This window comes from Acanthopagrus latus, chromosome 16 (genome assembly GCF_904848185.1).
Source record: "Acanthopagrus latus isolate v.2019 chromosome 16, fAcaLat1.1, whole genome shotgun sequence".
NCBI lineage: Eukaryota > Metazoa > Chordata > Actinopteri > Spariformes > Sparidae > Acanthopagrus > Acanthopagrus latus.
Window position 1 is genome coordinate 17322660 of NC_051054.1, and position 27780 is coordinate 17350439.

The 27780-nt window shown below is 39.3% G+C and overlaps 1 protein-coding gene and 1 long non-coding RNA gene across 6 annotated transcripts in view; one reads left to right on the forward strand and one right to left on the reverse strand.

Annotated features, from left to right (window-relative positions):
* Nucleotides 1-3211: 3211 nt before the first annotated feature.
* LOC119004832 lies at nucleotides 3212-3630 on the reverse strand. Its single transcript, XR_005070323.1, has 2 exons — nucleotides 3502-3630; nucleotides 3212-3393 (listed from the first exon to the last, which is right to left on the reverse strand). It is a non-coding gene; the product is annotated as an uncharacterized LOC119004832 (long non-coding RNA).
* ralgapa2 (Ral GTPase activating protein catalytic subunit alpha 2) overlaps nucleotides 3559-27780 on the forward strand; it is a 91758-nt gene continuing 67536 nt past the window's right edge. For all 5 annotated transcript variants that reach the window (XR_005070320.1, XM_037072094.1, XM_037072098.1 and 2 more), the window contains exons 1-3: nucleotides 3559-3808; nucleotides 17958-18068; nucleotides 18409-18458. Coding sequence is in view for 4 of the 5 variants with exons in the window: in XM_037072094.1 (XP_036927989.1) it covers nucleotides 3703-3808; nucleotides 17958-18068; nucleotides 18409-18458 (267 nt within the window). In the remaining variant the exon portion in view is untranslated. The remainder of the gene's footprint in view (nucleotides 3809-17957; nucleotides 18069-18408; nucleotides 18459-27780) is intronic.

The following is a 27780-nucleotide window of genomic DNA, read 5'->3' on the forward strand; positions in this document are numbered from 1 at the left end:
CTCCTATTATTCAAGACATCCATTGTGGAGAACCTTGAAAAAAAGAGACAAATACCCTCACAACATGCCATGTTCAATTGGTGGGGGGCAGTAGATGAAAAAATACTATCTTGTCTTCTTTATTCAGAGTGCAGAATCCTTTAGAAAGTGACATTGCTGTATCTTTATTTCACTTTAGAATTGAGAAATCAATCAGAACCTTCTCCTTTTAAGACTTTTCTTCCATTAACTTAGGTTGTGGTCTGTCCATATGAATGCCATATGAATTGATTTCTCCCTACCAATGATACCACTGTTTTTGCAGGCCCCCCCTTTTTTTTTAATCGTAAACTCAGTTACATGTGTTGCTTGTGTTGGTATGTTTGGACGCCTCAGCTCAACAGTGGTTTAGGCGCCATCTCCTGGTGAAATCCCAGCACCTTACAGTGAGTCTACTTGTAGTTTTTGCAAGTACAATAGATGGAGAGTATATCTATTATTTTATATAAGTTGATTTTTTTCTTTTGAATACCGTTTTCTAAAGTGTCAGGAAGACTGGGGGCAGTTGCGACAAGGGATAAACAGAACCACGAGACTCACAGTCTGAGATGGCACCTCTCTGTCTGCCAGTGAACAAACGGATCTCATACTTTTTTTTTGTTATTATATTTGTGTAATAATGTGATTACTTATACTATTTAATTAGTTTGTATGGAGGCATAGTTTGAGAGGATTTTGATTACTGATGTAAAACCAAAGAATGTTACACTTGCTCCCAATCTTGAGACATTGAAACAGTTATGAATATATCTATTATTTTATATTAGTAGACTTTGTTTTATAACACTTAGGTTTAAAAAAAAAAAAACACACACATATTGTATAATGTGATATATAATAGGGGCAACAGCGGTAGAGTTAAATATGTATGTCTGCTCTTTTATATTAATAGACTTTATTTTATAATTCCAAGTCTCAAAAACAGAGTATTGTATAATGCGATATGGAATGGGGCAACAGCGGCACAGTTATAAATATATGTCTTTTTCTTCATATTATTAGGCTTTATCTAATAATAAGTCGGAAAAGAATTCTCAGCCACAAACTTGAACTCCATCTTGACTCTGCAGTCTAAGCTCTGTCTTCAATGAGATGTGTCTAAAATGTGTAAATAAAATAATTTTCTCAGCTTAGCCTCAAAATTAATTGCCTCCAAAGTAAGACAGATAGGTTCAGACAAGCGAAAGTGTGAGATTGCAACGAGTGTCAGTTTACTGGGGCTGATTAACGGACACATCCAATTTCTTCAAACTTAAGATTCATCTCAGAACATAAACACTTGTTTTTTTCGTTTGTTTTTTTTCTCCTTTTTTTTCATTTCCAAGATGGAATTTGTTGTGTGCACAACCATGTAGAACAAATGATTTTGAAAATCCATTAAAGCCATAAGCACACCGAACTCTGTGCAATTTAGCATAACCCTAAGTTTACTTTTGACTGCAGGAGAGCTCTTCTATTTAAAGATACCCTTGTATTCTTATTCTCATTTATGAAAATCTCCAGTTTTAAGTGTCAAGTGGGCGCAGCTTGTGAGCAGTGAGACTGTTATTCCCCTTTTCTCCTCATGCGTGTCAGCATATCAGAGTGTGAACATCAAATGATACAGGTCTCACTCATCTGGACGTTAGGTTTCCTGGTTCAGTCTTATCTGTATTGTAACAATTGCTGCATTCAGTTAGGAAGACTGATAGGGAGACATGTTTTTTTTTCTGAGGTTTGGCCATCGTTATGCAATTATATAGTATGCTATATACAATATTAAATGGATTATTTGACACCTTTACTACAATAATGCACTATCCAAAACTTCTTATGGTAGGTAAACACACATATATAACCAATTCTATCAACAATAACTTGATTCCATTGTAGTGCCCATTAAGTCAGTGGGCAACCATGCACCACACCAGAGCCAATGAACTTAACAATGGAAATGGAATGCACTCATCATTAATGTTTTTTAAAACTGTGTAGCTTGGTTCTTGTAATGACGGAAATGAATCAAAGGAGCACACATTTTGTCAAAATAATATACTAATGAATTAATGAACACAGAAAACTCTACTGTGTGGTTATCCAATGGATTTTAATATCAGGCCTGCATGCCAAATCCATCCAAATTGCACTCATGCACTGTAACATACAGAACATTCTTCTACAGTCCAAGTGTGTTAACTATGTCTCGTAATGTGATAATAAGATGCTGTGTGTTTGCTAAAATTACCCCTTACACTTGGTGTGATAGGGTTTTCATTTATCAAACCTGTTGGAGTCATTTTCAAAAATGCCAACAAACATCCCGTCTCCTCAAATGGGAGAGTCAGAATCAGAATGACTTTACAGATTCCCGAGGAAAAATTAGTATGTTAGAGACTTGTGCGAAAAAATAAATAAATAAATAAAATGTGTGCAATAAACTTTGATATGTGACAGCTACACACACATACATACTATATATATATATATATATATATATATATATATATATATATATATATATATATATATATATATATATATATATATATACACACACACACACAGACACACATTTGAAAATAGAATTGCTATTGAATTGAAATAGAATAGAAATGGAGACTAAATTACAGTGTAGATAATGTTGACTAATATCAGAGTTTGTAAAACTTGATGGTAGTTAACAGTATAAATGAATGCTACGTGAAATCTATAAATGACATTTGAACATTGCACATGATGTTGCACAGAAAAAAAACTGGTGGATTTGCTTGTTAGTATTCTTGTATAATATTACAGTGGAGGTTTAGGGTTATGATTGTTGGCTTGACATAACGAGCTGTTATGACGGCTTGGGCTTGAAGTTGTGATGGGCATTTTTTTTTCTCCAGATACTTAGAAAATATCATAGAGACAGTAAACTTCAGATTAATCAGTCATGAAAATGATCTGCGCTTGCCGCTCTATTGTACAATCATACACCCGTATTTCCATTCCAGACAGTCATCCAGGGAAGTCTCCCACTTTAGCTTTACGTGTACTTAAATATTATTCCTCCCGGTGCATTGCTATTCAAATGATAATTTAATATTATGAAAGTATGATAAAGATGGATCCTCATCTCCTCTGCTGTGGTGTTTATCCATTTCGACCACCAGGGGGCGTTTGGGAACTAGAAGAACAACATAACTCATCCTCATTTTATCAAACCTGTATTGTATGAAAGAAAGTAATATCGATAAGCCCCTTTCTTAGACGGAGGGTGGGTGCCAGTCTTCAGCACAAGTTTGCTGCAGGATGCATTCAAGCTTGTCTTTAGGTACACGTTGGAACTGAAACGAGAGGGAACCTTTCTCTGCACAATGTAACAGCTCGGCCCTGAAAAAAAAAAAGTCCAAGTATCCTGAAAGATGGAATAATTAATCAAAATGGACAGAACAAACAGATGAAGTGCAAGGTGGAACGGTTATAAACAAGGAGGCGTACACAAGTAATATGACCACTCCTCTCTGTCAGGCTGCTTCCGTGTTTACACACCCACAAAAAAACAGGACACCAGCGGCCATCGGACCAATGTTTACCGAGCAGGCATAGCGTGGTGGTGAGGAAAGTGACAGTCACACTGGAGGCTTGGTGTATGGTGAAACACAGGTGATTTCAGCTTCCACGGTTGCATTGTACAGCGGAATGTTCACTCGAAGGGGGCATGGAGACGTCAAGAAATCTACACAGAAAGTTCTGGACCCAAAGAAGGATGTACTGACCCGGCTCAAACACCTCCGGTCACTGTTAGGTGAGTGAAATGTCACCGGGCTTTTGATGCTGCATCGCCGAGGCTTAGCTAGTCGAGCTAGCTAGCTAGCTAGCCGATAACAGCTAACGTCAAACAAGGCGTCAGGTTAGCTGGCTGGCTGGCTGGCTGTCACTGCGGTGACCCAGTCAAGCAAGATGACAGGTAGCATAAACTCGCACAATGCCAAAAAAAACCCAACATTGCTATTTAAAGTGTTTGCCACTTACCATATGTTTCCATTTTATTTTTTTTTACGCGCTCATAAAAGACAAGTCACTGTGATAAGGCATGGATGCTAGCTAACGTGAGCTAGCTCTCCTTGTGGCTAACTAGCCAGTCGATGCTAGCCGAAGCTACCTTGTCAGAGCATCAGTGGTGGAGAAGCAGATGCCCACAACAACATCTGTTGTCATTTAGTCCTGTGTCATCCTGTCTGTATTACAAAACGTAGTAAATGCAAGACTCTAGCTCAGCACTGAATATGACAAATATAGGTCTCCAGCGATAGACTTTAAAGAGAATAGATCTTTCCAGTAGCTGGTTGTCAGGTTGGGCTGCTATCAAGTTACACTGCCCCAGAGATACTTGATTTGAAAATAATGCAAAACGTAAATGTGTCGTACTGAAGGAGTGCTCTGTTGCTTTCACTGGACAAGGAAGTGCAGGATTTACGATAGTCATAAAGCTGTTGTGTAGCTGATTTTTCAGCCCTCTTTCTTCACTGTGAAGGCTGAAAGAGACATGAATTTGCTCTGCTGTAGCCTGACTTGTGCTGCATATCAGAGTTCCGTATTACACACAATGGAACCTATTTCCAATCCACTTTCAAATAGCATGATTTGCTAAAGAGTCCAGATAGTGGATTTCTTTGCCCCTAAAAGGCCTGGATGCCAAATCCACTTTACAAAAATCATTCAAATAGGAGGCAGATGACTGCAGACTCTAGGTCTGCACAATATGGTAGACATAGATATTGTAATTATGTTCATCAATGTTGAGTATTACTTTGTGAGTCATGGTTAATGGGAATGATCATTTTTGCATTGCAATATTAATTTTCACAGAAAAAAAACAAACAAACCTTTTCACACATTTTACCTAAATTAACACCTGGCAGCTGCGATGAGAGCAGTGCACTTAGCAGTTTAGCTAATATTTTCATTGATGATGCAGCTGTAACTGTATCTGAATCATTCTATTAAAACCAAGAAGCCTTGCGTAGTGTTGGGTACTGTAGCATGTGTACATGTACAGCCCTGTTATTTTTCTCATTGCATCACAGCCAAACTGCGTCAGTGGGTACATTGGGAAAGTGTATAGAGGAGGAAAGTTGTCAAGAGGGAATTGCGAGATATGCATGAAAACTACAATGGATTCATGACAAGTGCAGTGTACTATATGATGTGCTTTCCCTCCAGGATTTCAGTGGAAGAAGGCCACATATGCTCAGGTAGCCACAGAAATTGCCTCTCATAAGAAAGTAATGCAATCTAATATGTATTCTCATCAACTCTTACTTGTACTTGCATAGTAATGCAGTGGGCGGCTGCGCAGTATGCTTAAAAAATCAGACTTGGATTGCAGTATGTTTCACAATTGGTGAAAATGATCCTTTGCAGCACAGTTTTAATTTTCTCATGTGTTGGGGTCTATAGCAAAGATGTGCTTTTACATCTGGAGAACAAGATTTGTATGCCAGGGCATCTCGGCAGAACAACAGTACTTCATTTTATTGCTGTTTTGTCCCACAGTTTTACGTTTTTAGAAAAAGAAATAAATATTGCAGCATTTTGCAATTTGGATATTGCACCTAGATATATTGTGACTTTGACTATATTTTGATTAATTGTGCAGCCCTAAACACAGTATAGATTGAACTGATGTTCAAACAATCATAACATCTTTATCACTGTTCATATGTTTTGATATCTACCACAATTCAGCACATCACTGACAGATATATAAATATATATCTGGCGTTGCAGTCGAAGTCATGGGAAAGGAAGTGCCACACTGGGGACAAAGTTCTTTTGAACTTTTTATAGTCAAGGGCATCTTTTTATTGACCTGTTTGCTGTGTTATTGATCAACAGCACATGTGACAGCAAGTATCTGCTCAAGAGTTTTCAGAGGCTTGAGGAAAACTGTTGGGGAGTTAAAATGGTTAGTTCTTTTTGCTATCACAGCACACCTTCAATGTCAAGACTAGTACAGCCAAAGTCTCGGTCAACACAGAGCTCTGCATAGTCTCTGTGTTTCTCTTTCCCTCATGTGCACTTCAAGATAAGGCTGATCTGTTTGTCCAGCAGCTGATGGTAGGGCCTACATGTTGATGCCCCCGCCAACCTCCCTGATTTCACCTCGCTTTCAGCTAAGGAAGGATTTCTTCCTGGTGCTGCTGGTTTCCTGTGTGGACAGGAAGCAGTGGTGAGAGATGGGGTGCTATGTAGGACAGGACAGGGACTTGAGGGAATATAACAAGCCTTGTTTCCCTTCTGACAGCGTTTTGTATTTTTGTAAATCATACTGTTCATTATACTTGCAAGTGCACTCTCAATGAATAGAATGTCTGTCTAGCATAATTCCCTCATGTGATAATTGTAAAATCAACAGTTACAGTGTATTTCAATAACATTAAAACAAGGGTTAGGGTTATCCTGTATGCTTTTATTTTTAGAACTGCATCAGAAAAGTTAATTTAACCTTGTTAATCTTGTCCAAACTCATTGTCCACTAGTGTATATGAAAAAGTTGTGTCCCATCATCTCTGTGCCTTTGTGTAGTACCAGGACAAGAAAATCTATTTAACTAATTTGTTGAATCAAGTTGTAGTTATCAATGGTACTGAAGTTGAAATTTGTGGTCTGGGCTATTTTCAGAGTGGCCCTGTATTGGTTTTCTGCTCACTGAGCAGATCTGTGGGATAGAGTGTGAAAGCTGCTGCATGTTAATTTGCTGGTCATGCCTGGCTGGATTTGGCTGAGGTTGTTAATTACAGGAGCCCAGCTAAACCACCTGATCGCTCACTGCATCTCTCAATGGAGGCACAAATGCTGTTCCCCTTAGTCTTTACTGCTGAGAGTCATTGTCAAGCTCAGTCTCAACTCATTCTGTGTTTGCTGTTGCATACCGCTGACCTATTTCCTCTGAAAATTTGCTGGAAGTTTGGTGGTCAAAATGCTCACAATAGTGTAGGAAATATAAGTAAGCAAGTAAGTATGTTTTAATAGGTAATATTTTTATTAAGTGTATCTTATTTGATTGTAGGCTCCTCAGGAATATACTCAGACTGAAAAAGCATTGTCAAAATTAAGCGCAATTTAATGTATAAGGTGAAAAACTGGCCCCCAAAAAATATTTTGCACATGACATATTTAATGCCACAGCTATTTTAGTTACAGTTGCTTGGTTTTTTTTAATAAAGCAACATTCGACAAGGAATTATTGACATTTCAGCACAAATTATGTCAATAGAATTAAAGTTGTGTAAAATAATAGTAATTATTTTATCTGACTAGTATTTCTGGTGTCATCTAGTGAGGGTAGCAACATTCACACACTGCAACAAATTCATTTATTTTGTCACCTGTCACTGAACTGCATGGGAACAACAGTGAATGTGTGCAAGTGTTAGTCATAACAGTCAGGTGTGCTTGTTTGTGGGTTTGCAGTTTGCAGGTGTGTGAGTTTGCAGCCACAGGTAGTGCTTTTTTATTTTTAACGAAGCTCTGCACTTCTCTTTAGGAGAAATGAAGACCTTACTTTCCTCCATGTGCTTGCTCAAAGGGTTGCTGGAGTCAGGGTCATCTGAAAGCGCTGCTGTTATAAGAGGATATCACAAGGTGAAGCACCCGAGGAAACAATGAGTACAACACTGGAAGGGCTCTCAAAAAGGTCTACTGTGTGGCTCAAGTAAAGGCTGAGATCACTCGACTTCTGATTTCTCCCCTTTTGTAAAACACTCAGCTTAGACTTGTAAATAACTTCAGCCTCCTAACATCTTTTATATCACACTTTGTAGGCATGATATTGACACTTGAGGGGTTTTTCTATCTGTAGTTCAGTATAACAGTAGTCATAAAAGGGTTTTATTAACTTTTTAGGGTCCTGGGAAGCTTGTTGACATCTTTTTATCCTTACAAGCTATCACACTGATGTTGAGTCTGTATAATGTTGTGAGAAAGAATACAAATCCACATATCTGTGTGCTTCAACAGATGTGCATCATCATTATTAAACTTTTTAGTTTCTGTGTTCTGTTTCTCAATGAAAATACAGGGCCTGTAAATCATAGTGGATTAATTTTGAGACTGATTGCTACAAATTGACCCTTTATGTCAAATTGAAAATACATTTATACAAATTGATTTAAACTACACCACTGCCAAAATATAAGACAGTCCTGAAGATTAAAAAGCAGCAATTGACGCATTAGGCGACGTTCTTTCATAAGTAGAAGACAAAAAAAAATTATTTGTGCATTTGTTAGTGACACTGTTGACAGCTACTTGAGAAAGATTGTCTGCTGCTGAGGTAAGGTGACACTAGGCAGCCATTAGCAGGTCTTTGTCTAGCACTATTACGATAACAGCTTCTGTCATTATGGTCCTTGCATCTAGCATCTAAGATCTTTCACTTAGCATGAGATCTGCAGCGCTGCTTGAGAGCCACAGAATCTAAATATGTTCTATATATTTAGATTATGAAGTAATGTGAGGCAGAGAGATTTTAGCTTGGATTGTATAGCTACCCCAAAGAAACAGATTGATTTTAGTAGTTGTTACAGTGTAATTACACTTTTTTGACCAAATTCACCAACCTGTCTCAAGCCATTTATGCAGATAATGGTGTCTGTTATAAGCCGGTAATATTGGACTGCCAATGTCAGTCAACTCTAGTTGAGATAAGGAATGTAAGTTGATCTGTATATCATAATTAAAAGATGGCTGCCTTTTATTGACTGTGTAAATCTGTTGGAGAGAAAAATGACCAAATGCATTACAAGTAGAGAGCTGTAGTGCTGCCCCCTGTCCTGAGGAGAAAAATATGACGACCATTTCAATGGAAATTGAACAATGTTTATTTTGTCAGCATCACAACACCATAGCTACAGTTCACAAGAGGCTTTGACTGCATGCAGAATCGTGAACCCTTGGGATATGATGTAAGCTAGCAAATGAATTGTTGGGCTCAATGACTGGAAACCTTATGTACACATTTTAGCTTTTTGAAATGAAATGAAAGAACAATTTTTGTGAGAAAAGTTACAATGATACAAATAGTGGAACAATGGCTATCTAGAAAAAGGAGCCAGACCTCTGTGGGCACTCTTTCCATTTTAGATTTTTTTTTTTTTTTTTACCATCAGATAAAGAAAATTTGTGAACTGGTTAGGAAATGGGTACAGGTGTAATGAATTAATTGAATTGACCTTCATTTATAAATCAATTTCCTTGCACTGTTATTTCTGCCATTAGGGTGGCTTTCCTCTAAACTGGCAGCAGTGTCAAGATAAGCATTTGGCAGTATAAAGAAGTCCTGTGCTACAGTCATTAGAATTGCAAACTATGTATTGATAAGAAAGTCTGGGTTTAGACTTCTGCCAATGCTTCCAACTATTACTTCTTTCCTTTCTAACTAACTAGTATCTGGTTAATGAGTAATTTTTATGAAGCTGCATATATAAACATAAACCTTTGTGATGTTTATACTTCTTTACTTCACAGACAGCTTAGGCACTGTTCTTGTGCCTTGTTTTTCTCTTTTCTGTCTGTGGCATAACTGTCATGTGTTTCAGAGCATCCTGAAAACCCAAAATTCAAATATGATATTTATCACATGGTGTTGAATGAAAGGCTTCTTTCTTTTAGCTGCTAGCCTGCCAGAGAGTTGGAGATAGGAAGTAACCAGTGCTCTGTGCTCTGTGCTCTGTCTCTGCTGCGTCTGTGATCTGTGTGACTTTACCCAACACATGAAAAACCAGTTTGTCAAGTTGCAACGTTTACCTATCCTGCTTTTACAATGGGCAAACCTAGCTCAGGACCTGCAGTTCACTGTGACACCACTTGTTATCAAGATTTGAACTCAAAGTAGAGTGGATCTGCATTGTATGTTGCCTTTCTGCATGGCCACACTCCTGCTAATCTGCTGTGGATTTCCAGGTTTTAAGTCAAAGGAAAATAAACACTTGGCTTTGGCTTACAATGCCAGCATATTGCTACTTGGAGCTGACAAAGAGCACATTTCAGCTGGAGTTTAGTTGAATCACAAACAATACAAGCAAGTGTTGCTATAACTTTTTAAAATTCAGATGTATAACAATGAGTTTTTAAGTCCTTATGAAATGGTCTCAGTTTCATGCTGATGCTTCTATGTCACCTATTTAAGCAAACAAGACAAGCAGGAAGATAAGCTTTTTCTATAGAGATTTTCTAGCTATTCCTAAAGGTGTAAGGAAGTATGAAAGAAAATATTCAACATGTCACAATGTACAGAATGAATAGCTGTGATGTTATGACATCTGTGTACTGAGTTGCAGAAATATCCACTGAAGTTAGCATGCTCACTAACTATCCCTGGCTCATCCCAGTCCAAAGCGCCTGTTCTAGCTATGTTAACACCAACACCCCCCTGGTCCCTGAGCTCCTAGTTTGGACTGCTAGCTGCACGGCTAACAGAACTAACCAGCAAATGGCAGCAACAGTTATTGATTACTGTAGTGATTTGCTGCCCCTGTTTTTGAGTATGAAATCAACAGTTTGCCAGTTCTTTCATATTGCACCTTTTGATACCTGTTACCAGGTTATGTTCAGGTCGGATAAGTCGAGTTTTATTGCATCGTGCTGAGAATGAATTAAGGGTGTTCAGAGCCTTAGAAAAGAAGTTGCTCTGTAGTCTGATGATTTGCTATGGCACTAAAACAAAGTTTGCTTTGTGTCATTGTCATCATCTTTTCACAGTTTATCTTACAAAGCCACATATCAAGTTGTCGTTGCCATGTATCATGCATCTGGATGAAACATGGGTAACTGAATAAGCTAATGGAAGTCAGTGATACTACTTTGTTATTTATTTTGGTTTCCTGAGAAACCACCTTTGTTTTCCTAGTTACATTAATTAGGATTGATCTAGTAAAAATGAAATGCTTCTGGCCTGCTTTTCTACTGCTTTGACTACCTCTTCGCTTTTAGCAAAGAATGGACGAGCAGGGTTATTCAGATTTAGAGATAAAAATGATAACTGTGTTAATAGATAATAGAGTTCCTTGCTAGTAAATCACCTATGCTGAAGAGGAAGAAAAAATTAAGGAACAACTGCAATATTTCAAAACTGTGTGGGAAGAAAACACATTGGTTGGTGTGCAGGCTTTAATCTGGCATCTTTTGCCCTCCATTTGTGAAAGGCAGTATCAAGAGGGAATAATTATACAGGGAAACAATTGTTGGCCCTGAGTTGATTAAGGTAAGGTTTTTTCAGGCTACCTGAAGAGGAAGAGTGAAAGTACCCAGTTTAGCAGCTCTTCAGTGCTAAGCTGCTGATATAAGCCAACTCTCTAATGTGCAAGCTCAGACCGGGATAAGGTCAGGCGTTGCCAGTTCTGCCATGACTCTTTCACACTGTGCTCTGCATAGACTCATAGGCTCAAATCTGTTGCACAGCTAGACGCTGACTGAGAGTCAAGAGACATTCACGCTGTGTTTGGCACAGTGGCATCGTAATGAAATTATATGCACCAGTGTTGTGATGTAGGAAAGACCATTTTCATAATGATTACGTTTGTTTCTAATGCAGCTGCAGTGTGCACTGCACACTGAATAATAAACCATATGACACTCTGCTGTAGCATTAATCCTGTGCTTCTCATCACTTCAGAGCCAGTGGAAGCCTGTTGACATTTCAAAGGTTTAGTTTTTACAGACTGGCATACCTTACATGAACTGTAGCTCCTGCTGTGCATCTGTCAGTGTAAATAGAGCTGCATGCTTTGCTCCATTGCTTTTGCCTGGTAGTATGTTAATCATTATCTGACTATACTGCACAAAGAGAATTATACATTGCATGAGCAGGCCAGTTATTTGTGTGTCCTTCTGACTGGCTATAGACACTCAAAATCAGCCTGCCCACTGTAGGCTTTCATGGCTTTTACAGTCCACAATAGTGTCCTGCTGAAACCAAAAACTCTATAAGCTAAACCCATCTATACACGAGTCTTTGTTCAGTACTTATAGAGAAAACTAGGTGAATTGGCTCCAATCGACCCCCTGATAAGGAACATCAATTCAACCCAGTAAGCAGTGAATTATGATTGACATCTCCAGACTGGCACAGCTTGGAGCACATTCAACACTAATAGAAGCAGATGTTTGTTATCAAGATCTCAAATGTGGTTCATACTGCCTTTTAGCTATTGTAACTCTGTAAAACCACGTGAGAGACCTCAGCTGGTTTCATCAGATTTATGATTAAACTCCTTTTACGACAGTCAAATGTCAACCTCCTCGCCCAGCCATGGGTGACACGGCACTGTCAGCAGCCCATCTCTTCTTTCTTTTCTTTGGCCACAAAGAAAAAGAAATGTGTAACAAAGAATTTGATCTTTGCATTTTTAGGTGTTTTAAGTAATGTGTAAAAAATATTTTTGCATTTACAAAAGCAAAGCTTCTAAAATGTATTTTGTAACTCTCTTTCTCCAAAGGGTTGAGATTAAAATATATTCTATTGTATTACTTCAGCAGCACCTGACTTTTGACTTGGGTGTTCTGTGTTGATATTGACAGCTGTAGTTGATGAATGGCATAATTTTGGAACTGGTTAAAGTACTGTGTCTGTGAGTTTTGGGTTTTCCTATGTCACAAATCACAAATGAAAACACCTCTGTAATCTTTCAAAAGTCTATTTTATCAGTCTTTTTAATTTTTCCCATGCTTCTTTGTTTATAGCATACAAACAACATGTAGGAAGGGAAGCTCCATCTATGGTGCATCCAGCATGCATCCACATTAGCTACCACCACTGTGTCTCTCCTGCGTTGTGTTGGTGCCCTCAAGACATCCCTCTGCTGGGGCCCTTAAAGAGTCCTCTGTGTCTGATCCGAGTGTACTGCCAAAGAAACATATCAGTCTTTTCTCCTTCCTTGTCTCCTTTCTGGCAAGAATCTAGTGCACCTGCAGTGTTAGCCAGCCCAGATCTAATGCAAATGAGTGTATGTCTGATCAAAGGCCTGATTAGACTGCTCTTTGAGTATGACACAGCATATTAATGATTCTGCTTCAGGTGGTATAAATGGCATACATTGTAAGTTGTCCAGAGGGTTAAGAAAATTAAATGTGAGGACTTATTATGCATGTGTTGTGTGCTGATTAAGTTTGAACAACGAGCTGTAGCCACATTACTCAGGCGTTCGGATTTGACTGTGTAAATATACAATAGGCTTCAACTGACTAGATGACCTTCACCCGTTTGGCTAACAAGCCCTATGTGCTCAGTGCTGTGTGCACTCTCTTTAGTGCTTGCTGGGCAAACCCAGTTTAACACCAGTTCATTAGAATAGCAAGCAACAGAAAGAGACACTAATTATTCAGCTGGAGCCTAAAATTATGCTGCATTGCCCCCCTGATGGATTGCGTCTTTTTTTCCATGATTACCTTATGAAGTTGTTATGGACCAAAAGCATGCCATAGGGATGTATAATACTATGTGGTACTCAATAGTTCAATCACCACTGGCCGTAGAAGTCAGAGTAAAAAACAGGGGGACATTTGTTGACACGATGACATCTGAAATATCTGTTTATCCAGCCAAAGGTCAGAAAATAACCACATCAACTTTGCTTTGACATTTGCGTGGGAAGTGTTTTTATGGAAATGACAGTGAGTTTATGATATCTGCTTCCAGTGTCAAGATAAGTATGGTGCAGTGTTTTTCTGCCCTCCAAAATATTAGATTTTTGGCCCTCACCTCTGGCTGCCTGTTACTTTTTTCCAGCTGGTCCTCTCACACAGGGTTGGAACATCTGCTCTTCCCTGACAGTTAACAGGAAGCATATCACAATGGAGAACGGCGTCATCCAACCCAAACCTGCCATGGCTTGTCTGTTTGGCATGTTTTTATTAATTGTATAGAAGATTACATGTCTCTGCATCATTAAGTTTTCACTGTCTGCAGTATCTATGTCCTTGTTGATACCGTTTTTAGTCAGTTAACAATATGGCTTAATAATCCCCTTAAAGAATAGTCAGTTTATTGTGATTTAAACAGCTGATAGACAATAGCTGAGTATTTAGCTTCAGTCAGTAGGGTGAAGAATTACTAGGTTTTAGGGGAACAATTGACCCCTGGTTTGTTTTGCTATTGAACTTGGCCTGGTTTTCGTAGCAGCCCTCCATCCCCTCTCTTTTCCCTTTTATTAGTTTGTCAGCGCTCTCCCTTCTACAAGAATAGGTATTATGTGTGAATCACATCACCAAGGGTTGGCATTAAATCTGCTTCCTCAAACAGAGGCGTTCTGAAAACAAGAGAGGCAAGCTATGAGCTCATTCATCTGCAGTTGCCAGTGTTAAGACACAGACTTTCCTCTCACCATAACAGCCCTGTGCCATCACAGCCCTCTACAGCTGCTGTTCATCCAGCAATGTTTTCCTGTCTGTGACGTGAGATCCTTGCAGACTGAGGGGTGTCAATTGAAGGACACAGTTATCTTGTTGGACTCAGAGGATACAATGTCATCCCCTGCATTCCCAGGGCCAGAGAACAAGTTCTGTCTCTTTCTGTCCGCTCGTTGTTACCCGAGAAGTTCGCGAAGCCTTTTGAGTGAAGAGTCTCGCTGGATATTGCCGTTCACAATGCTGATAATCGTTGTACAGCTTCTTCCTTTCAGCCAAGCAGTAAGACCTAAACCGGAGAATAGGAGAATAAGAGGAGAACACTCAGCCTGTAGATCGTTACTCGAACAGCATCTCGTTACTAACAGAAAGTTTATCTAGAAGTCTGCCTTTAAATGTCACTGGTTTCAGTGTATTACTTTGTTGTGATTTTCTCTTCACATTACACTTTACTAATACAGTTTCCTCATGTTAATCCTAAGTACTGACTAAAGAAACAAATTTATTCAGCTTGACAGTGTTAGTCTAATTGTCGTATTGTGTGATTGAGGTCAAATGAGCAAAAGGATGTTTAGTCACTTTCACTTTCAAAGAGATTCTCAAGTTGATATGCTCAAAATTGATTTGCAGTACTAGTTTAGAAACAGAAGTAAGAGGGCACTAGATACTCTCTGAATCTCTAGGATTAGCCTGTAAAATAGATAAATCACAATCAAAAAAATCGTCCCCCTATATATAAACATTTAGTAAACAAATATCTTTGCTCATGCAACGCAGAGTCTGACTGTCTTTGTTTGAATTTACCTACTGAGGGGAGGCTTATGAGTGTCTTGTCAGCATTTCCAAGATGGTTGGCATCAGCCTGACATTCTTGCTTCCTGTCAGAAGGCCTGTGATCTTTTTCTTTTCTCCCCTCACGGCCTTTCCCTCCATCCGTCATGCTCCACTGGTCATGGGGCTATTTGAGCAGATGGGGAGCAGTGAGACTGAAGGTTGGCGAGCACAAGATGATAGCCCTTTGACATGCTGCTTGACATATGAAATTGACCTAGCCCCCATCAACTCCACATGCACCCAACAATATTCAAATTTGTGTTGAAAAATTATCCAAACATCCTCTGTTCTCTTTCTCTATTTTGGTAATATACACAGGTACACCATCTGCTATGATCATTCCTGTTCGATATTATTTATTTCTATTGTTTATCAGACATTTTAGCAATCTTCATTGATATTGCGTGTGCCATTATTTCCCTTGAAACTGATCTTACAGAGACAGTTTTAATTACTGGTGTAATAACAGAACACAGGCTGAAGCTATTCTTCGTTGTCTGAGGGATTTTGGAGAACTAGCATTCAGGAAACCCTCCCAACTTGATAGATGAAGCAGAATCTACCTTAAAAGTGACATTTAGCCAATCTTCTTAGCCACATTTACCAGTGAAGTTGTGTGTTTTCTTCTTTGAGAGGTGTATGTCTGGGCAAAAGCTCAAGTCCATTGTCCACAGTTCACTGCACATCTCCAGTATAATGGCCCGTGGGATTTTCAGGGAGGAGTGTTTTTTTGTTTTGTTACAGTAGAGCAGTTCATTCCAGCTACCTATACTGAAGACAGGACAGCTAACCTGATCCTGTCAGCTCAGAGATAAACCCAAAGAAAACCAATGCCAATAATGATAACTAAACACCATATAAAGGGTGTATGCATTGCATATTTGTCAGGCAAAGTAGAATTATTTGCCAGCAGTAGTGATAATTCACCACTGATTTATGACTTTGCCTACATCCACAGCCTCTGGCGGCAGCTGTCACAGCTTGTGCACTTTTTGCAGACAATAAGACTAAATGCATGGACAATCATTACTCCTACCATCAAAGTTTTCCTTAAAGTCCACTGTGAAGGTATGCACGCTCACGTGTCAGTGTGCTGTAATATGAATTGACCAGATGTGGGTAGCTTAATGCCAGCTGTAAGGGGCATTTAATGAAGCGTTGTCTTCTGTGAGATATCAAGATTCTTTTGTGTCAAGCATCTGAAAAATGTGTAGTCCAGATTCTTACAGTTTTCAGTGTAGAATTGTCTACCTGTGAGTGTGATAGTATATCTCCTGATTATGTTTATGGCTTTTATGGCACATCTTAATAGAGCTTCTAGTTTCATATTAGTCCTCTTGTCTTTCAAAGTGCCACTGAACTACCCTGGATACTCAGATGATGTCTGCTTTTTACAAAGTTAAGGCTGAAAACTAAAGGCAGTGGTGCCTTTTTATTTGATCTTCCCATCAGGTGTCTTCATTATCTTTGCTTTAATCTCAGGGTAAAGATAAATCATCTGAGTATACTACATAATTCCAGCACTCCCATGAACTGGACTGCTTCTGGGAGTTATCCAATTTGCCATGTGGTAGAGGCAGAATTGCAACAGAAGGTGAACCTTAATTGCTGTTGTTGTGCCAGGACTCCTCCTGGCCTATATTTGATTATTCAGACCAGGCCTATGTCATTACCACAGTTGTATAAGTATGGCAAATGATAGGGGTTCATTACAGGAAGAATTTGGGATTTTGTCAGCGCCAGTCTGTTTGTGACTGTACACATGTACCACCTATTTCCCTCATTAACTGTTGCAGTCTGAGCTCATGTGGCCATGAACGAACCACAGCCTGGCCTTGATCCAGACCACAGATAATCCCCAAACTCATCCAAGCTGAGATGAGAAACTATCTATTCTAAATGGTGACTGAAAGCCTTTTTGTGGAAACTGCAAATTGTCCTGCCGGCTGGAACACCAGCATATATTTACTGACATGCACTTTTAGTCATTCTTTGACTTATGCTGAAAGTGTGAAGAACATTTTGGGAGTGTATCACACCCCTCTTTTCAATCAACATATTGTAGAGCTGTGTATAGATAACCAGAACAGAGCTGAATAATTTCAATGCGACAGTGGAACATAGGTGCATTAGCACATTAATACGAGTTCCCAGTCAAAGACACATCCTTGTACATGATGTCTTAAATTAAGCCTTTCCAACTCAAAAGGAATCATTTGTACTGTGTCACTTCATTAACAATGAAGGGATGTTTTCGAAATATCTGCATTTGGTCAAAGTTGTTTCAACACCTCCAAAAAGCCTGTCACCATTCCACTAATGATTGCAGGTGATGGGTGAGTGAAGTTACACAGGGTAAGGAAGTGAAGCAATTTGCATTAATGTTAAACTGATCTGCAACAGGGGAAAGAAGTGGAAATTCATCTGTGGAAACAGTGAAGTTAAACACTTTTAATTAAATAAACAAGTCAGGTAGCAGTTAAATAGACAAATGAAAGACACTCACAGGTCTGCTTAGAAGCATTCAGGTATCTCAAAATAGGTTGGTGGAAGATTTTTGGTGGCTGTTCTGTTCAACTTTCTGCATAATAAACAATCTGTTCTCATTTTATGATACATCTCAAGTTATTTTCCGGATCTAGATTTACGGAGACTCTTAACAACAAAGATTAATGCCCTATCTTCACTGACAGCATTTCCCTTTTTTTCCACAGATTTCATCGACAAGAGTGAATTGAAGGCGTTCTTTGAGAGCAATTGTTCTCAGATTTATTTTATCTTCTATGAAAATTTCATTACACTGGAAAGCAACTTAAAACAAAAAGGTAAGTATTACTCACTGACCACCACCCTCATTGGTTTGGTTGTTCAATAATAAACCCTCTACATACTCATCATGCTGTGCCCCACATTAACAGCAATGAACATAAATTCATAGAGAAATACTTTGTGGATTTGTCCACTATAATTCTGTGTAGAGCCTGACTCCAGCCCTATTGTGGGTAGAGGCATTAATTCCCAGTATGCTCTCATTCAGGGAACACAGGTTCCTTTGTACAAGTGTTCACGAAATAGCCTGTATTATTGTTACATTATTGATGAGTCTAATGCAGTACAGCTCCTGGTTATGTGTTTAAAAACCAAAGTACTTTCCTTGTGTTTTAGGGAACAAATCTCAAAGGGAGGAGCTGGACTCTATCCTCTTTATTTTTGAAGTAAGTCATCCCTCTTTTTCTCTATTGCTGTCTCCATTTCCACAGATAGCTGCTACAGCCTCAACCTGTTTACTGCTGAACTCTTGGGTGGGACCATAGTTTCCATGGCATCATTCTGCAACTCTGGCTACTTCCTGAGATAGCCTCAAATAGCTCAGAAATTAATTAGAGAATGTGCAGAGGGGCAAAAAAACAACATTTTTTCAATCATTTTCCAGCCTTCAACAGGCTTAGGAGAGCTTTCAGTTATTTCTTATTTTTTAAAACCTAGATTTGAATGCAAATCAGAGAAGGGATGTCTTTCTGTGTCTATGTGTGTAATGCATCATTGCCTCTTTGGCCCCTCCCTCTGTTTTTCTGAACGCTCTAATGTTGCACATGCAGGCTAAAGTCCCTCACCTTGTTTTCCCACCTGACTGCAAAGGCAGCTCCAGTTTCCAATACAAACAGTCAGCTCTCCAGTTACATTTGCTCAGGGCAGGGCTGTAAGGATGGCAGCAGATCAAAAAAATGGGGGGCAGTCTGTCTTTCCCTCTTTGTACAGTATGTCTTGTCCTAGTTTTTCTTCTCACCTGGGAGCCTTGTGTGGGAGTGTGTCTTGCAGTATGTCTAACATAGAGTAAGTCATTATTAGCAGGATAATGTGTAACTTTATATTCAGTCCCACTGACCAATTCATTTGTTATCACAGCAGCATCAGACCAGACACTGCTGTTGTCTCTCCTTAGCTATGGATTCCCAATCTTAATATGGATTCCTGATCTTGAGGCGTATCTTGTACAACTTGAACTCTATTTTCATGTGATCACGTTACATATTTTTGTTGTTCTGTCTGAGTGATGCATTATGTAATTAGTGATTCAGCTGATGTTCATTGAGCTTATCAGATTGGAGCTGCAGCGATTAGTCAATGAATCAATTGAACGAAAATTAGTCGATAAGCCAGCTATTTTGAAAACTGATTAATCATTTCTGGCAAAAATGTTGAACATTTGCTGATTCCAGATGTAAGGATTCCCTTCTTTTCTCTGTTAAATGTGATGATTAATTATTAGTTTTAGGTTTGTTGACTGTTGGCTGGACAAAAAAAATTTGAAATTACTTTGGGCTTTCTTAAATTGTGAGAACAATTTTTCACAGTTTTCTTTTTCATTTTATTGACTAACAATGAATCCATTAATCATTAAAATAATTGATAGATAAATTGATAATGAAAATATTTGCAGTTGACTATTCAGTAAAATTGCACCTGAAATACTGGGCTAAACAGTTGGTAGGTTGACTAAACCATTATTCAATTAATTGTACTTTCCAACTGTTTCAGAAAACTCACTAGATTTCCCTCAATTTTTTCCCACTCCTTCCCTGCCTGTCTGCGCATATTCAGCCACCTAACCTGTAAATAAGGTCTGGATTCATGCCTCCTACATATTTATGGAGTCATCTTTTGAAAAAGAACTAACATTGAAAGCAGCTTAACCCTCATTTGTCCCCTTTTAGCCCCTGCCTGTGACGACGTGTGCTTTTACCCTTGCACTGAGAAGATAAGCTCACTTTGAGTGGTGTGTACAGGACAGATACAGGGTCGCTTTGATCCCGAGCTCCCCTACACTCTGCGGACTTTCTCTTTACGCTATATTAGATTAGGCATGTTGGACCATATGTGGCTGTGAATATATCAATGGATACGCTTCTTGCTCACAAACACGCACTACTAATATTCATCATGTAACCCCAGAGGTCATATTATGTAACACGGGGACATAGCAAATGCGGTAAAAGATTAATACGATACTTTGAGGTTTGTGGATTATGTATTCTAATCATTTTCTTTTCTGAAAAAAGATTGTCATTTTTTGCCAAAACCTAATTGCTTAGGGCAGGATGTTACTTTTAAAAAAAAAAAATTATATCATTTGTCTGAACCGCAGGAATGAAACAACCAAAACATAAGCCCCAGCAGCCTTTGTCCAGAAAGCTGTCGAGGGGTGTGGAGAGTAGACTATGAATGTCTGGGACAAAAGCCATTTTGTTCTTTACAACACACTTAAAACTGTAGTATGTAGCTATGTTTTTGTTATATTTGCAAAAATTGTAGAATAAGATACAGGTCAGCTGTGTGAAAATCCACTGTCTGTGGCTCCACCCAGTGAGCGTAATTTGATTGGCAAGAATCCACAGCTCTCGGGTCAACGCAGCCAATCAAAGCCAAGGGGAGTGTCTGAGAAGTGTCAGTCATTCTCGTGCATAAGCTGCTGGTGGCCCCCCTCCCTCATGCAGTGTGCACTGGGCAGTGTCACTCCCCCGCACAGATACATTCTGCTTGATATATGTTTATTTCTGCTATTTAATTACCAGGCTAAGATGGCGGCACTTACAATAATACTCGCAATAGTGCATATCGTCTTACGACATTGCAGTCAAACTACATAGCTTGTTGGTAAATCTGGCTTGTTAGCTTTTATGCTAACCTCAGTGTTTAGCTTTGTCTTTATGGCTACTGTTAAGCAAAAGTGTATTTCAAGTGACCAGGCAGTCATAACGTTAGCTTGTGTTCAGTACGCTCTGAAGTGGTTGAATTAGTTTAGAGAAATAACCTTATTCATGCTTCAGAAAGGCAAAAAATATTACACCAGGTAATGACTACCTGGTAACTCCGTCTACCGCTATGTTAGGAATATAGTTTCTTCCTAGGGTTACTAATAGTTATTGTAATTTAGTTGTATTGATCAGAAGTACAGCAGTGAGGGCTTATGTTGTTGTCATTTTGAAAGCAACATTTTGAATCTGGCGTCCTCTCTTACCATGGTTACACACCTGGTCATGCACGGCAGGCTCCTCTGTGGGGAGGGGCTTTGACGGCGGGGCTGCAGCACAGCAGAGAGGAAGAAGGAGGGACCTGGGAGCTGTGCTGATTAAAATTTTCTGGTCCAGAAAAGTCCACTTTTTTTCTCAGAACTCCAGACTGCAGCTTTAAATGCAAAATGACAGGTGAAGAGGAACACACAGATAAACATGGCTGCCAAGCTCATTCTGCGCAAACATTTCAATGAAAATTCCCAGTTACTGTATGTCCTCATCTCTCCAGGCTCATGGGAAATAAAGTCACTCTCACTCTCCATCACCTGAGTTCCTCTTTGCAATCTGACTGACCTATACAGTACACATCTTCAGTGTGTGTTTGCTTTGAGCTGGCTATGTGGGGATTACTTTGCTGTCATGATGAGGTATGTGACCCCTTTTTTCCTGGGTTGCTGTAGGGGAGTATGATGCCCGATGCTTAGCCGGTTTGAGTAATGGATATCTGGAGGGGGTAATCTTTTGTCCCTCCCCCCAAAACTCTGCTGGAACACCCCACCCCCACTGCCACCAGCAGCCATGGCCATTCCCTTCCAGGATTTCTTTGTGTCTGCTGCCACAAAGGCATTCACCATTGCAGCTTGTGATGCTGCCCCAGAACTGACAGAGGAGAGATTTGATCTCTGTGAGAATGCATCAATACTGAGATGCTGGAGAGAAAATTTCATTGTAATCTTTAACATCACCTTTCGTGTTTTCTGTATACTTGACTCTTTTAACACATAAATAGTACATTGGTATCATCACAGAAAAAGGTCCATGATCTTTTTTTTTTTTTAATTAGAAGTTTTGTCTCATTGACCCAATGTGGAAATACTGCTTTACTTTATTAACTCCCCTCTGCTATAACACGCCTAAATCATCACTGGTGCTTCTTAATTGCTTTTAGAAGTTCAGTGAATACTTGTGTGTGTTCGAGGTGTGACATGCGATGGCACGTTAAATAGACCTGTTTAAGATGCTGTTTGTTAGTTAATCCCGTGGCACTAGCTAGCTCATACAGACAGAAGAACATTCAAACAAATTCTGCAGCAAGGCCAGTATAAAGAATATGAAAAAGTTTTCAAGGTGCTGCATATTCCTCAAACTATGAAATTCTTTATAGAACTGAAATATTATACAGCAGCAAATCTGCTGAAAACAAACCATCCTTGGCAACTTACTGTCAGTGTGAGCTAGGCAGAAGTAAGAGGAGGCGAACTAGAGGTTGTTCTAAGGGAGCTACAGGGGTCTATAACTGACATGGGAGATGCTGTGCATGCAACAGCAATTTACTGGCCAAGAGGAAGCCATGATTAAGGAAAGAAACATGACATGTTGACTAGAATTTGCTAGAATGCACTTTGGTGACTCAAAATGAATAAAGGTTCTTGGATCTGATGAGACCAAAACTGAGGCTTTCTAACTATCATTCTAAGTGCTCTGTTTATTAGAAGCCAAGCATGACACATGACAAAAACACACCATCCGCACTGCAACACAGCATGATGGCGACAGCGTCATGCTGTGGGGATGCTTCACTGCATCAGAGCCCTAGAAAGGTTTGTGATGGTAGTGAGTTAAATGACAGAGAATTCCTGGTGGGACATGCGTACAAATTTGAAAGACCCCAAATGTAAAGCCAAAGCTTTCTATTAGACCTCGACCCTTGAAAATGAAGAATACTCATGCAGTCAAATTATTTTGTTCCCATATTTTGGAGGGGGATTCACAATATTCGATTTTTGCCATTATCCCAATATTTTGATATTTTACAACTCATCTTGGCCAATTGCCAATTCTGATTAGCGCCTGATCAGTGCTGGGAGGAAAGGTGTATTGGTTTAAAAATATAGTATACCATATACCTTTTTGAAGGTAATCTCTTAAATGAAACACTTATGTCAAAGATATGTAATGAAGGCAGGGGTTTAACAATAAATTGTATTGTTGAAAATAACATCAGTGCACTGACATTATAATTCTCTGAGGATTTAATAAATACAAAATACACCAAGCCTCTTTTTCTGCCTAATGTTAAAAAGTAAAAAAGAGTCGCAAACATATACACCAGCATCGTTATATCTGTGATAAGCCAATATCAGCTGGAAAAATCAGCCAACCAAAACATCAGTCAGGCTCAAATGTGTGTGTCAAATATGTACACACTTGATTTTGGGCTCCATTAATTTTAAAGATGGTTAATACCGATGATGTGCTAATGTTATTGTGCATACCTAGTCTATTTGTAGATGTTTGTTTTCACAATGATTTATTGAGTCTTTCTGTTAATCAGTATGAAAAGAGCTCAATTAAAACACTGTGATGAAATTATAGAATATGAGAAAGTTGAGGGGGGAATGCATATAATTTTATCTTCGCCATACCAGTGCAAGTTGTTCATGGCAAGTGTAAGTATGTTAGTGAAAGGGTACTGAAGAGCTGTTGTTGAAGGATGCTATTTCTGCAGAAGGTATGTTTAGGTGTAATTCTAGGAATGAAACCAGATGAGAGTACTGTATCTGTAAAAGAAAAAAAAATATCTGCTGTCACAAGACCAGATTGAGCTTCTCAGGCCTTATGGGACTCGGGTTTGTTTATGCTTTCCTATGACCGTATGTGACCTCTTGCTGTCTGAAAGCAGTTCGATCCTGGTGCCACTGAGGTTGTGGGACAGGTTAAGGGACAGAATCTGGGAGCAACAGAACGGAGAGGAAAATCTGGACGTATCCACTTTCTCTCCAGGATGTGACCTCACCATGACCTGGAGTCCGTCATCCGGACCTGACTCAGCACTTTGAATTTCCCCTGTTATTCTCTCTGTAAAAGCCCCTCATCTAGATCTGACTTTACTGAGTAGTCTTGTTGGAGTAATTTTCTTTATTACATGTAATTAATCTTATTTTAACAGATAATGCTGAACTGTATGCTGTTTGGGTCTTTTTACTAGATTACATTTTTTAACCAGGAATGATTTTGTTCTTGAGAGTATAATTTAAGGATTATCCTGGTCAAAATGATAGTACAACTATCCTCAGAATACCAAAACGCAACATACACACACAACACATAAATACAAAAAAAGGAAAAAAGAAGGCCTTTCCATTTGCATTTGCCCATTTAAGCCAAAAACTTAACATCCACAAACTAATTAAGGAGGAAGGAGGCACTTTATTATCCACCTGCTGTGGCTCACAACAAACAGATGATTGATTAGGACTCGCTCAGCCTAAATGCCATGCAAGCATGGAATTATTAACAGTGTCTCTCTGCATCATGAACACCCATCAACAGTCTTAACTGTCCATTGTAATGGCATCACATTCCTCTTTGTTGAATCAACCCCTCCTCTACATGTTGACCAATGTGTTGCTGACAAATGAACCCAGGGCCATTTAGCCAAGTGATTACTTTCCCCTTTATTCAGTCCAAGTTAAGACTGACGGTCCGCCAGCCGGTGATTATTCGATAATGCAAAGGTGCAAAAATATTCTTGTATCTTGAGTCTGTACGTGGAACAAGCTGGCTAAATTACTCTGGATGTCTGAGGTTGATGTTGTTGCCCGAATTCACGTTAAGCCTTTATACCTGAACAGCTTTAGAAGTCTATAGTTATAGATACTTATTTATGTCACTTGGAAGAGTGCTTATTTATCATTTAACATTGTCTGGATCTTTCACACACCAGAGGAAAACCTGACAGCTCAGCTGCCAGTTGGACACCTGAAAAGTTTGATTGCACTCTGCTGCTGCCACCCACTGGCCACACAGGGGAATCAAAACATCTTAGTATTTTGTTCAGAGGTGAAGATTGGTATTTCATTGTAAATTAAAACTAGAAAGAGAACCACAGCCTTTAATATTGATAATATTATAGGTTTGCATTTGCAATGTCATCTTGAATTCACATTGACCAACAAATAATGAGAGTGAGCTAAGAAATTTGGTTAGCATGTAAATGAGCAGTCTTGTTTTGCTGCAAAGCATTTTAAACAAAGCAGGTGTCTAACTGACATTATCTCTCACACAATACATGAGGCTTACAAGTCTTCTTTCCTTTGTTGGCCAGAGATAATACTTATACTATTTATTGTATTTTAAGATGTATGTATTGCCCAAGTGTTGGTGGTGACACACTGGTTGTATTCTGATTACCACATGTAGTGTTAGTAGGATAGTGCTTTGTGTCTCCAGTGTCGTTTTGGCTCTCTGGAGATTTCTTTGTCCTTAGATGGTACAGTAATCTCTGAACAATCAGGAGTGCTTTATGTCTGTTGCTTGTCGCCCTTGCAGACTTTGTCTTGGAGATGTGTATTCTGTGTCATGTTCAGGCCCTGCGACTGGAAACCTAAGTGCGGATCATGTAAATGTGTTAAGGCTGTAGTTGTACAACAGTAATGCCCCCATCTTTATGCTGGAGTATGGCTGCAGATTAGAGTAACTCCACCAACCCTCAGTCCGGCAGAGTCTGCATTCGCCTCTTATCAGCCAGTAAATTCCTCATTGTTGCAGCCGCCATTCCAGCTCTGCAGGGAGTCTTTCTGAGCAAGCTTCTCCATCTCATTCCCACTCTGCCATCCTGGTGCTCTGTAAGGAGAGAGAATGACATTGTTATTGTGTCTGCTCACACTCACACACTCACACACACACATACACACAGGGAAAGGCTTAAGCAGGCTACCCTGCTGTGTTACCGCCTAGCATAATGTGTCTTCTGCCCCAAGGAGACCGAGTGAAGGAGGCCAGTATGGAGCCTGCACAGAGATGTAATAATCCCATGTGGGATCAATAGCAAGGTGCAACCACACGCCTGTACATGCACACCATCACGTCTGTGGATCAGAGAGTATTTGAACAGCACAGATATTCATCCAACACCCCCTTTAAGTGATGTATGTCTTTCAATAACTCACCTGTCACTGATAATGACAGGGATTTAGTCTCAGAGGACAGGAGGGGAAAGTTAAAGATGGAGGATGACAAGGGAAAGGAGGAAGTTGTTGACAAACTGAGACACTCAAAACATGAGATGACTTCTGGACCACCACAGCACTCAGAATAACATGGCATAGCACAGGGTGAAATATTATGGTATACCATCTTTGAGAGCAAATCTTCTCTGGTAATATGGAGATTTGACAACACCGTGTTATCATTTTGGTGTCTGGAATGTTTACATTTTAATAATTCAAATGTAAAAATGACAAAGAATATTGTTAGGTACGGGTTAATAACAAGTTTCTTTTCATAAGTAACCTTTACATGTGCATTCACTCTCAGATATGAATGTCACTTTCTGACAATAGGCACGTTTTTGCTTTAAATTGTCATTATTAGGTAAATGTTGATTGCATAATGTAATGACTATATAATAATTACCCAATTAGTGTAAAATTGGTTTCCCATAACCTCTGCTTTTACAGTGCAATTTTATCTTCCACTGGGCATGAAAATCGCCTTGGACTTGGGATCCAGTCATGCTGGCAACATTTCTGTCTTCTCTCATGTTTCCATTATAGACTAAAAGCTAAATGACTGAATAAACTATTTGTTTCTCCTGTGTTGTACACTCAGGAAGAGGGAAAGCAATCCCGTTGTCTTTGCAGCATCTGCGTCAACAATAATATCACTTGGAAGTTTTCTTTGTTTTACCAACAAAGAAAAAAAAAATTTTCTCCCATGCTATAAAATGATAAAAAATGCTCTATAGACTCTGAAGCTTTTTCTCATGTTCTTCTAGACTTTTGTTGTTGTTTTTTTTTACTTTGCATCTGTGGCTGTTGAGGACTTAATCTTTATAGTTATGGGTTATGCATGTTTTTTGTCATGCTCTGAATCCTCCTATTCTTCTGCAGGGGAGATGAGCTATTTATCATGCCAGCTAGTGTTGGTGACTGGTTGAACAGGTCAGCGCTGCATACGTAAAGCAGTAAAGGACAAACTTGACCTCTACATTGCAATCATGAAGTCTTATTGGGTCAGTGATTAGGATTTGATGAGAAGCAAGCCATTGGGGCATCAGTTCCTCACAGTGCACTGACTATTAACTAGCCATGCGTGCACACGCTCACACATCTGCCATCCCCCAAGCCTTTTTTTCATCTCTCCAGAGGGACCCAGTTAACCTGTCGCTGTATTCAAGAATAATGATAGGCTGCTGAAAGGTTAGAGCGCTCTAATTGAGTTGTAAAGCGTTTGCTGGGGAGGTGATGACATTTCTCAGTGCTGTCCTGTGTCACTGGGATCTGCAGACATGCTAGACCAAGTGGAGGGAAAGGGCACGCACGCTGCATTCCTTAAGTGTATAATGCTTTTTCCTAATAGTGCCTCTTACCAAAACAATGTCAGCTGGTGTTTCTTCTTTCCCCTCTTTTGTAGTAACAAATACAGAACATATGGCTGCAATTATCAATTGTTTCCATTACTGTTTAACTGGCTGATTATATCTTTGATTAATCAGTTTATTGGTTTGGTCTTTCACATA